The sequence below is a fragment of the Acomys russatus genome, chromosome 1 (assembly GCF_903995435.1).
Source record: "Acomys russatus chromosome 1, mAcoRus1.1, whole genome shotgun sequence".
Classification (NCBI taxonomy): domain Eukaryota; kingdom Metazoa; phylum Chordata; class Mammalia; order Rodentia; family Muridae; genus Acomys; species Acomys russatus.
Window position 1 is genome coordinate 19,691,561 of NC_067137.1, and position 12,356 is coordinate 19,703,916.

At 47.3% G+C, this 12,356-nt stretch overlaps 1 protein-coding gene across 1 annotated transcript in view; it reads left to right on the forward strand.

The window, feature by feature from the left end:
- The window catches only part of Xdh (xanthine dehydrogenase), a 65,152-nt gene that overhangs the window by 25,664 nt on the left and 27,132 nt on the right, over nt 1-12,356 (forward strand). Inside the window, exons 10-16 of the mRNA XM_051168508.1 lie at nt 1,770-1,862; nt 2,278-2,429; nt 3,685-3,778; nt 5,412-5,521; nt 7,506-7,690; nt 9,351-9,525; nt 10,817-10,900. Of these exons, the coding sequence (XP_051024465.1) occupies nt 1,770-1,862; nt 2,278-2,429; nt 3,685-3,778; nt 5,412-5,521; nt 7,506-7,690; nt 9,351-9,525; nt 10,817-10,900 (893 nt within the window). The remainder of the gene's footprint in view (nt 1-1,769; nt 1,863-2,277; nt 2,430-3,684; nt 3,779-5,411; nt 5,522-7,505; nt 7,691-9,350; nt 9,526-10,816; nt 10,901-12,356) is intronic.

A 12,356-nucleotide genomic window follows, 5' to 3' on the forward strand; every position in this document is an offset into this window, starting at 1 on the left:
GACCATGCCACTATCCGGGTCTGAGGCCCACAATGGCAAAACAAGCCAGAGAGGCTCAGGTTGGGCACTCTCATCTCTGGCGTTCCATGAGATAGCATCAGGGGCAGAGGGCCCAAGTCTTGGCTATTCTCTATCTACTTCTAAACATAGCTTGCCTGGTACTTGTTCTGTTGCATCCAAAGCCTAGTGAGATAGATGCAAGAAGCTCATAGCACAGTGAAGGGTAGCTCAGAGGACTTCTGTTTGGTGTCTATGTGTGAGATGTGGATGATACATCATGCTTGAGAAGTCAAAGCAGCTGCTGGGAGTCTGGCTCTGGTTTCTGAAGGAACTCAGTACCTTAGGTTCTGGGTGGACCCTCAGCCCAGAGAGGAGAATCTGGCTTGTATCAGTGATGGAGCACAGTCCTGGCCCTATCCTCAGAATTGCAAATGTGGTACAGAGGCCCCCATCTGTAGCTTTGTGATACACTGTGTTCAGGGTATGAGGCATACCTCTGTGGTGTGAATTTGACGTCTGTGGCTCAGTAATATTCACGGTGGTTGGTGTTCTTGTTGTCCACATGGCTGTGGCTCTCAGGCTCTTTGTCAATATAACCAGAGCCTTAGGGAACAAGGATAGCATAGCTAAAAGGAATTTTGGAAATGATTTGACCCTCTCCATTAATCAAGTAGTGTCCTGGTTATAATAAGAGCTTCTGAGATTTCTCAAGATTGCATCCACCTGCTCTCCTTCCTCCTTATGCACACACTTTTCACAAAGCAAACACCTGTCTACAGCCAGTGCAGGGCGTAAGGGAAGTGTCGAAAAACCTTACTAAGATGGGACTCAACTGCATTAGTCTGTGTCCTCTCTTGGGGATGGACTCCTCAGATGGGTTACACCAAGATTGAGAATCTGGTGTTTCTTTTTCAACTTTTCCCATCTACAACCCAACTGGCAAGACTGAGAGAGACAGTGCATCATCTGGGCCCAAGGGTCAAAGGTGCAGCATCGGTGGAGGCTTCTAACTTGGTTAGTTGGGGTGGAGACAAAATCTGGGCAAAGAGGCAGCTCTTCAAAGCCATTCACCTTGAGGAACCCAGGCAGAGATGCCAGAGATTGGAGGGCAGATTTAAAGTTTCATATCTCATTTTCTTCTTTTGTTTGAATTGAAGGGTGTCATGTTTTTGCTGCTATACCCTGTCCCTAACTATGCGTCCAAGACTGCAACATGCTTGTTCTAAGCTGTGGATCTGAGCAAAACATTTGAGGCGAGTGAGGCTGTTCAGTGGGAGAAAGGTGCTAGCTACATTGGTCTGATGGCCTGAGTTCTATCCCCAGGACCCACGATGGAAGAAGAGGACCAATTCCTGAAAGTTGACCTCTTATTCCTCCATGCACATCACGGCATCACACGCTTGTGCTGCACACATGCACGCATACACATAAATACTCATTTTTTAAAAAGTTGGGCATTTCCACACCTCGGGTTTCACATCTATAAACAGACACCTGCAGGCCTGTCAGGAGTATCAACTAAGTTAAAATATAAAGTGTTTGGAAGAATTTCAGCCGTTCCTTAACGTCACGTGATTTCTAATGCCACCGGTGCCACCATTCAATACAAAGACAGAGATTCTGACTGGCCTAATTCTTCCTCACCTGTTCTGCTTCCCAATCCAGAGCCCCTTCCTGGTGCCCAGCATGATGCTGAACATGCCATGCATGCCAGGTGTGATGTGGGGAAACTGCTAAGGTCTCTAACGCAGGTTTCATATTTCTCGAAGGCATTGAAATGAAGTTTAAGAACAAGTTGTTTCCTCTGATCGTCTGCCCTGCCTGGATCCCTGAACTGAACTCAGTGGAGCATGGGCCCGAGGGTAAGGTCTCTACTTGCTTCCCCTGGAGCCAGGCAGTACAGAGTCAGGGGTGAGCTGGGAAGGAGGTAGCCTTCATCGCCTTTCCCCCACCGAGCGTACATGGTCACTGCTAGGAAGAAGCTGCAGTGTCTCTGGTGTGGATGATACACGGAATCATGTGAAGATGGAACTAGAGAGATGAGGATGGTAGAGTTTGGTGCCCCTCCCCCTTACACCAAAACTTCTCCTCTGGAGGTTTTGATTTTTGTTGAGAACTATGGGATTATAGGAAAGTGTGTTGATTATAGAATCCAGAGGTGGGGGCATAGTCCTGGCTCAGGAGGCATTAGTTAAGTTGCTTCTCTGGCTGCATAAAGATGGAAGCCTTGCTTCAGCCTGGCTCCGGGTTCACAGGCACTGCATATGTATCCCCCAGGAATCTCCTTTGGAGCCTCTTGCTCCCTTAGCCTGGTGGAAAGTGTCCTGGTGGATGCCGTCCTTAAACTTCCAGAACAAAAGACAGAGGTGTTCAGAGGCGTGCTGGAGCAGCTGCGCTGGTTTGCGGGCAAGCAGGTCAAGTCTGTGGCGGTGAGTCCTTGGGATGGAGGGATGGAGGGACGGAGGGATGGAGGGACGACGGGACGGAGGGACGACGGGATAGAGGACGGAGGATGGAGGGACGGAGGGACAACGGGACGGAGGGACAACGAGACGGAGGGACGACGGGATGGAGGGACGACGGGATGGAGGGATGACGGGATGGAGGGACGACGGGATGGAGGGATGACGGGATGGAGGACGGAGGATGGAGGGATGGAGGGACAGAGGGATAGAGCCCAGAGGTCCAGTTTTTAATAAGTCCCTGGATACTTCTCATGAAGGCGTGGGCCACAGAGACACTCTCACAGTTCTCCCACAAAGTTGGAGAGACAGTGTCCTGCCTCTCTCTTTCTCCAGTTAGTCCAGGTTCTCACAAATGGATGAGAAATAGATTAGAGAGAAGCCAGATCCGGGAGGGGATGGGTCCCTTTAGAGTTCAGGGAAGAACCAGCAGCACAGAGTCCTCTCTAGAGGAGGGAAGGGTTTATGTGTTGACCAGTCTGTCATGTTCAGAGCAGCCTTGAAATTTCTAGTTTGTCGATATTTACTTCCTTGCTCTATTTGAATTCACCCGGTTCACCGTATTGGGAAACTGTATATCCCTCCCAGGCTATTCTTTGAAATTTGCTTTCAAAGTTTACATAGAACAGCACACTTCCAGCCCCTACCCTGTCCAAGGACGTGCTGCTACTGGTTTCAGACGAAGAAACACAAATGTAGAGAAAGCTGTTGTGTTCTGCAGTTCTCCTAAGCGAGCTTCTGAGAAGGCTTTGGTCTCAGGTCACTCTGCTTTTCCTCCTTGGTTCCTGGAATAAGAACCTCCATCTATTCTTGTTCCATTTACTTTTTGGTCAAATTGCCAGCAAGTTCTGATCCAAAAAGAGCCAACTATTCATCTCTGAGTTGTCCTTTTTCCTTGATCTTTATCTTGGGCTTCCTTGTATTGACTCGTTACAGCCTCTGTGATAACTGACCTCAACCCTTCAAAAAAAAAATTGGGGGAGGAAGAACAATTCGAAAGAGCTTGCCTCAGTTTACTGATGCATACGTATTTTTCAGAGTGGAGAACCTGTCCCAAGTGTTCTGATTTTAGGATTGCATGCATGAATCCTAATGGCTATGGCTCACTGGGCTGCTCAGGGAGCCAGGTCCTCAGGGTGCCTCCCGCCACAGCTGAGTCACCTCCTGCCCTGCATGCAGGGGACTCAGCGGCTCTCACTCATTCTCTGCTTGTCCTCACTAGTCCATCGGAGGGAACGTCATCACTGCGAGCCCCATCTCTGACCTCAACCCTGTGTTCATGGCCAGTGGGGCCAAGCTGACCCTCGTGTCTAGAGGTAAGTTGCCTGAGGCAGAGATCCACATGAAGACTTGGAGAAGGAAAGTCTTATTGTGTGGGTCATTTTCTAGGGAAACAAAGCCCCAAGTTCAGTGATCCCCAATGCTTTATGGTTTGGACTCATAGAAGTCCCAGGGGCTGAGAGAATTAAGCATTGTCTTCTTTATTTTATTTTTGTTTCTTTTCCTTTTCTTCTTCTTTTTGTTTTTAATTTTAAAAAGTTTTTTTTTTCAAGACAGGGTTTCTTCTGTGTACTCTTGTCTGCCCCAGACTTACTTTGTAGACCAAACTGGTCTTGAACTCACATATATCCACCTACCTCTGCTTCTACCTCCTCGAGTGCTGGAATTATAGGCCTGTGCCACTAAGCTTGTTTTCTTTTTTGTTTCTTTTCGCTTTTTTAAAATTTGATCTTTAATTAGCATACAAACCAACAAGTTTCCTTACAGCATTGTCATATGTACTGGGTTTGGTTGGAGCTATCATTTGTTCCCTAACCTGTCCTTACTGTACCCTTTCAAGCCCGGCATTTTCCTTCGTCTTTATATCACTTATTTTCTTTGATTCTCTTTACCCATGTCCCTTACAGCCCTTTATCCCCCACCATGGGTCCCTTCCTAGTTTCGTGGCCAGTACCCACACTCACCCCTGCTAAGTACATATAGAAAACACTAGAAGCTAGGGACTTCAGATGCGAGAGACATTGCAGTGTTTGTCCTTCTGAGCCTGGATTACCTCATTTGATATGGTATTTTCCAATTCTACCCACCTTTCTTGCAAATTTTATAATTTAATTTTTCTTTTTGGCCAATTTAAATTCCATTTTCTCCATGTATCATGTTTTTGTTAACCATTCAACTGCCGATGGGCGTCTAGGCTGAGCCCGTTTCCTTGCTGTTATGAGCAGAGCAGAAATAAACACGGTGTCTTCAGAGGTAGGTCCCTTTGGGTATTTGTCCAGAAGGGACATCACTGGGTCCTATAGCAGCTTCAGTTTTATTTTTCTGAAACCACCACACTGATTTCCATAGCCTTTGTAGGGGATTCACAGTTGGACTGGCCACCTGGATGTGCTGGGGCCAGAATACATGACAATTCCCCCAGCAATGAATTGTGACAACATGAGAGAAATATTGCCTGCCAAAGAAGCTTGTTAGAGATTTACTACCCAAGATTTCTTGGGTGCTAGTTACATATGCTGCACTACCAAATGGTAGGAATCCTTCTGAACTCGGATGCCAGCTAGCCAAAGACAATGTTTGTCAGCTGTCCTGGCAGAACACAGTGGTCACGACAGAGACATAATACTTCTTGCCCATACTCTGACTCTACACTCAGTGACTTTGCATGGCTGCTTGACCTTGGCTATGGTGACTACAGTAGTTATACCATAAAATGACACACTACAGACCAGGTCTTTCTTCTCTCCTAATAGATGACTGTTAGACACTGACCAGCACATGCTGTTTAAGGACCCCAGAAGGGAACTTGGTTCTAATTTTTCTACCTGCTTCCTCTGACAGCAGTATCAGAAAGCATGGAGGGGAACTTGTCCACTGATGCACTGTCTTCTGCTCCCAGTGTGCCTAGCCTCCTCTGCACATGGCTGCCATCATCTTGTCTCCACACAGGTACCAAGAGAACCGTTCGGATGGACCACACCTTCTTCCCTGGCTACAGAAGGACTCTGCTCAGCCCAGAGGAGATACTTCTGTCCATTGAGATCCCCTACAGCAGGGAGGTAAGACAGCAGGAGTTGCTCCAGGCTCTGTCCAAACTACACCACTGTTGGACTCCAAAGAAAAAGGCCAGAGATGGCCTGAGGACTATATTAGCATCTCCCAACTTTAACATGGGTCCGTTTGCACTAACTCTGCCTTTGATGAACCAACACTATCATTTCTGGACACGGAGAAGTCACAGGCCATGGGCCATGGCACTCAGCAGTTAGGCATGGGATCTAGAAAGGCTTGTCTCACCTTCCTGAGGCCCCAACCCCCGCCCCCCCCATGTCCTATCTTTAAAGTAGGCACAGTATTACCTACTATACAGACTACAGGAAAGACTGAAGGACAGAGTTCATGAGGATCCTGGTAGACGAACAGAAGCCAGTGGTGGTCATCAACTAGCAATTCACAGCACAGTCCCAAGAACATCCCTGTTTCTCAGCTATTCTTGCCCTGTGCCAGCATCATTATTTTCCCCTGTTTATAAGCTATTCCTGCCCTGTGCCAGCATCATTATTTCCCCAAGGTGAAGTGTATAGGTCCTGCATGCTAAGTGAAGAAGCTGCCATGAAGGAGGCCCTCACATGCCGACCTTGGACTTGGTCAGTGTTGGCTCACCGACCTTTTCTGATTTGTTTGGGCAGATGCGGTGCCCTGGGTGGCTTGGCCTGGTGTACTTCTCTGCTCTTAGCAGTCACCGACTGAGAATATGGCCACAGCAGACATAGTACAAAGATGTTTTGGGCGAGGTCAGCAAAGCAGCTGCCAGGATAGCTACAGGAAGTGCTTAGGCAGTGTGAGAAGGGTTTGCTCTTGCAGATTTTGACCTCCATAATGAGAATGCTAATTCAGTTTGAGCAATTATGCCCCTGAGGTGGCCCTCCTAATGATGTTCCAGATTGTGTTTATAGACTATTTTGAGCTATGAGTCTCAGAATTTTGAATTTCACAGATCACTAATTTTTTTTTTTTTAATTGGGTGGGGAAAGGAGATAGAGTCAGGCTTCATATGAACCAGCTTTTGTTTTTTTCAGATATGGCCTTTACCAAAAGCTATCATTTGATAAAAGAAAGGAGGCTTTCTGCTGTGAACCAGGCAGTTTTATCAAGAAAGGACACTGTCACCCTGACAGCTGGTGGCACCAGTGTGGTCCTAGGAGTGCCACCTGGAACCACAGCCTGCTTTAGAACAGCCCAAGCTATGGGCAAGGTGCTCCGAGCAAGTCAGCGCCCAGGGACGAAGCCTGGAGGTGTCGCCATGGCTCCTTCAGAACAAAGGATCTTTGGTGTTAACAAAAATATGCAGCCACACACCTGAGAAGCAGCACAGTGTGGAGGGCAGACATCACATGATTTCTTCCTGGAAAGTGATTGTTATCTTCCTCTCTATAGAGACAGACCTGGTTCAGGCCCAGGAGAGAAGTGTGCTTCTATTGCGAAGCAGCCGTTGCCTCACAGAGGGACACAGGCTTACAGGAAACTGGATGTCTCAATCTGCAGAACACTGGTGGGAGGGACGAATTACAGACATCTGGGGCGTGGTGCTGTCACAGCCTGTAACCACATCTCCCTGTCCCAGCTGGAGAGGCATCGTGCCAAGGGGTTTTTATTGCAGTCCCTGGAAGGGCTGGCAGATTCTGATACTGGCCCCAGGATGGGTCCCTGGGAGGTTTTGTAGGGGCATCTTTCTCCTTCCAGCTGTTGGTTCTGTAGGGACCACTCATCCCCAAATTACCTGACAGGCAGGGAAGTCCTGAGCCTTCCCAGCTTCTGGGAGTGGGACCTGCAGCTTCTGAGCATGCCGCATGTCGTCCAAGAACATGCCTCGTCTTTGTTACCTGGGACTAGTTCCTCACTGGTTTTCAAGGCTCAGTTACACTCTCCCCACTTCTCTTCCCTCCCATCTAGTCACAGCCCCCGTGTTTCATGTTGACCATTTGCTATGCTTTCAAACTGTAGGGAACACTTTTTTTTTTTTTTTAATTTTTATTTTTTTAGGGTGAGTTTTTCTCAGCCTTCAAGCAAGCCTCCCGGAGAGAAGATGACATTGCCAAGGTGACAAGCGGGATGAGAGTCCTGTTCAAGCCGGGGAGCATTGAGGTACAGGAACTGTCCCTTTGCTATGGAGGGATGGCCAACAGAACCATCTCAGCCCTCAAGACCACGGCGAGACAGCTGTCCAGGTAAGCACTGCTGCACCAGGAAGCTGCCTTCACTGCTGCACTGGCTGCTGCGGTGTTACTGTTGCTGCAGTGGCTTCTGCTGCTGCTTCCAGCAATGCGGCTCATCCTGCCGCCATGACTACTTCTGCCTCTGGTCTCACAGCTGCTGTTATTCAATCTAATATCACTGTACAGCTGGCATCTCTGTTGCAGTAGAGTCTATTGCTATTGCTGCTATTGTGTTAATATGAACACAGCCACTGGTAACACGACTTGTATGGGCTATCTAATTAGAGTTACTGCTGCTCCTCCCCTTACTGCTCCTAGGGCAGCTAGCACCATCACAAGCCATGAGCACTGTTGATGCTTGCTGCTAGCAGCATATCGCTACGGTTACTAGGCCTACTCTCTGCCGTCACTGTTACTCTTACCACACTGCTGCCACAACTGTTGCTGCTGTTACTACCAACCCAGTGGCAGTATTTCTGTTATGCCTATTGATGCTATTTGCTTCTATTATTCCTGATTCCATGCCTAGTGTTACCATGACTATGGCTACCACCGTGTCTCTTACTAAGAGTTGTAATATCATTGTAAAAGCATTGCAACTTTTAGTTATGCTAATGGATTAGCAATGTAAAAGTATTACAACTAATAGTCTGCTGCTGCTGCTGCTGCTGCTGCTGCTGCTGCTATCACCACCACTTCTATTACCACGACTACTATTACCACGACTAGTATTGCCACTGCCGCTGCTATTCATACTCCTATCATTGCTATTACTATTATTATTATTATTATTATTTATTTTGAGACAGTATTTCTCTGTGTAAGACTGGCTGTCCTGGACTGGCTTTGTAGACCAGGCTGGCCTTGAACTCACAGAGATCCGCCTGCCTCTGCCTTCCTGAGTACTGGGATTAAAGGCGTGCGCCACCACGCCTGGTTTCATGCTTCCATTACTACTATTCCTACTACTGCTGCAAGGTAGCAGTTGTACCAAGAGAGTCACTGGCACTACCTTATATTATCCTCACAATGACCACATAGAAGAGAGAGAGCTGAGCTTGAAATTTTGCTTTTTGGCTTCACTACCAACCATATGAGTTATAGAAGCCATATTACTTAGTTTCTCTATTCCAAAATTCCTCAGTGGTAAAATGGGAATCAGACTTCTCCCTACAAAACTAGCAACTCATATAAAGTATTAGGACATTGCCTAGTACATTATAAGAACCTAGAGTTACTATTATTTTTAGGACTTAAAAATATATACAAGTAATGCTATATGAACTAAATAGGATATATATATATATACAATTTAAAAGGGGGTCATGAATTCAAAAGACATTGGAGAGGGCTTTTTGACAGGGTTTGGAGAGGAAAAGAAAAGAAGAAATGTAATTATAGGATAATATCAAAATTAAAAAAATAAAAGAAAATTTTAATCTATCTATCTATCTATTTATCTATCTATCTATAGATGTATAGAAACATGGTGTGTGCTTTTAAAGCTGGGGGACTAAGGCACCAACAGGTTAAGTAACTTGCCTGCAGTTGTATGATTCGTGGCGTGTGAGCCACAGCCTGAACCCAGGCCTGTTAGACAGAGCCCTTGGGGGTTATGCTCCACACTGGAGATGGGCAGGGGGAAGCAAGCCCACATTCTGCCTTCTTCCAGGCCTTGGAATGAGGAGTTGCTACAGGATGTGTGTGCTGCCCTGGCAGAGGAGCTGCACCTGGCCCCTGATGCCCCTGGTGGCATGGTGGAGTTCCGGCGTACCCTCACCCTCAGCTTCTTCTTCAAGTTCTACCTGACAGTGCTTCAGAAGCTGGGCAAAGCAGACTCTCGGGATGTGAGTGTGGGCCAGGGGCAGGCACAGAAGCTCTTCAGCACCATGTCTGGGGACTCAGGAGACTGCTCTGGGTGTCAAAGTTGCCCCTCCCCCTCTCAACATCTGAGAACAGAGGAGCAGGGGTCAGGACAGCCTGGGGCTGATGCCAAAACCTCATCTACCAATGTCCATCTTTGGGCTTGTACACATCACTTTCTAGGCAGATTTGGAATCATGCTGAATAAAGCGGTTTATACCCTGGCTTGCTCTCCTTGAGGCTATATTGTGACTGTCTTCCATAGCATTAAATATTTCCAGAGTAAAGGAAGACTATAAGAAAGGATGGGGGCGTGGTGGTATTAGAACAAAGAGCAGCTTGCAGAATGTGGAAGGGTGAAAAAGCTATGGGTGTTGGAAAAAGGAATAAGCATTCAGGGTGTAGGATCAAGGTGCTAGAAATGCAGTTGGTGTAGTTATTGAATATCGAGTCTTAAGAGCCCACATCTGAATTTTGAGACAGACCCAGCATCACACTCAAAACTCTAGGATGAGGGGATGAGGGAATGGGAGAGTGAGAGGATGAGGGGATGGAGGAGTGAAGGGATGAGGGGATGGGGGAGTGAGAGGATGAGGGGATAGGAGATGAGGGGATGGGAGATGAGGGGATGAGGGGATGGGGGAGTGAGGGGAAGAGGGGATGGGGGAGTGAGGGGAAGAGGGGATGGGGGAGTGAGAGGATGAGGGGATGGGGGAGTGAGAGGATGAGGGGATGGGGGAGTGAGAGGATGAGGGAATGGGGGAGTGAGAGGATGAGGGGATGGGGGAGTGAGGGGGAGGATGAGGGGATGGGGAGTGAGAGGAAGAGGGGATGGGGGAGTGAGAGGATGGAAAATGAAGGGATGGGGGATGAGGAGTTGGGGGGATGAGAAGATGGGGTAATGAGAGGCTGGGAGATGAGGGGATGGGGTATGAGAGGTTAGGAGAATAAGGGGATGGGGGAGTGAGGGATGGGAAATGTAGGAATGAGGGGATGGGGGATGAGGGGACAGGAAATGAAGGGATCGGGGATGAGGAGTTGGAGGCATGAGGGGATAGGGGCATGAGAGGATGGGGATGAGGGGATGGGGGGATGAGAGGATGGGTATGAGGGGATGAGGGGATGGGGATGAGGGGATGGGAGAATGGGGAGATGGGGGGATGGGGGACGGGGGAGTGGGAGGATGGGGGAAGACTCACCACCTTTATTACTCGCGGATGATAGGAGGAAAACAATATGATACAATCCCAGCCTCCTGTTATCTCACTTCCACAGGTATGTGGTAAACTGGACCCCACCTTTGCCAGTGCCACTCTGCTCTTTCAGAAGGACCCTCCAGCTAATGTCCAGCTTTTCCAAGTGAGTACACGTGGCATGATTAGTATCGCGGCCTCCGCAGTCACATGTGATGACACAAAGCTGAGCTTTAGCAAATAACTGACTTGAATGCCAAGCAGATGCTTAAAGTTCCTCACCCTGTGCAAAAATATACAGGGAGGAGCCCCAGGGTTACAGTGTTGCCAGTGCAGCTGTCTTGTTCTGATGGCCTCTGTTACTCTCTTATGATTGCATGTTAAGATGCATCTGTTCCTTAGGGAAAAGAAAAAATCCATTTTGTCTTTCCTGACCCCCTAATGTGTCAATCCAAAAGTCTTCTTGAAGATAACATGTGTGGATGAGTGCATGCACACAAACACATCATTCTCACAAGCTTTGCAGATGCACTAGGTTGGGACATTTCCCAGATGCACTAGGTAAAAGATTGGGACATTTCCCATCCATACTTCAGATTTTGTGAACCATATGGTGTATTGTAGTGTCTAAGTCCTGCCACTGTAGCACAAAACAGCTGTAAACATATAGCTGAATGAAGGGCTGGGATATAGCTCTGTTGGTGGAGCTTGCCTGTGCACGAAGCCCTGGTTTCAGGCCCCAGCACACAGAAAACAGCTACGGAGGGGCATGCCCGTGACCCTAGCACTTGGGAGGTAGAGACAAGAGGGTCAGGAGGCATTTGAGGCTATCTTCAGCCACATAGAAAACTGAATACAATCCAGGATACAGGAGACTCTATCTCTAAAAACAAAACAAAACGTGCAAAATAAATAAATGTGCTAAGTTCAGTAACTGTTTATAGAGTCAAACACTGGCTGCAGTGTGCTGTGCCCTGAGTTGGCAGCCTGCAGATGAGCTAGCCCTAGGCCATGGCTGCCTGATTGGAATCCAAAGTTTTGCCCTTTCTTTACTTTGTAACCTTGGGCAAACCACCTTTGTGCTTCTTGGGCAAGTCAATTAGACCCACCTGCACATGCAGATAGAGACGGACTTGTTTTACAGAGCGGGGGAGGATTGAAGTGTGTGTTTGCTGGGCATGCAGCTCAGAACTAGAGCACTGGACCAGCAAGGGTAAGACCTTGGGCCCATCTCTAGTGCTGAAAAATAAAATTCAGATGTGCATGAAAATGCTCAGTAACTGCTAGACACTTTACTACTCTGAAAAACAACTAAGATAGAAATTGAATCTAGAATTAATAAAACATTTTGGGAAATATAATAAAGTATAAGCAGAAAAATGAAAATCACCCAAAATCTAACCTCCAAGAGAAAGTCATTGCATTTTTGTTTTATTTATACGTTTTCTATGCTTACGTGGATATATATATCTCAGATATATATGTGACATTAGTAGCATTTGCTATTTTTTCTATAGAATTAGTCAATAGATACACTTATAGGATGTTTTATGCTTAATATAAGCATTCTTTCTTCTCCTTTAAATTCTTCAAAGTATGTTTTAGTGGCTGCATACCATTCT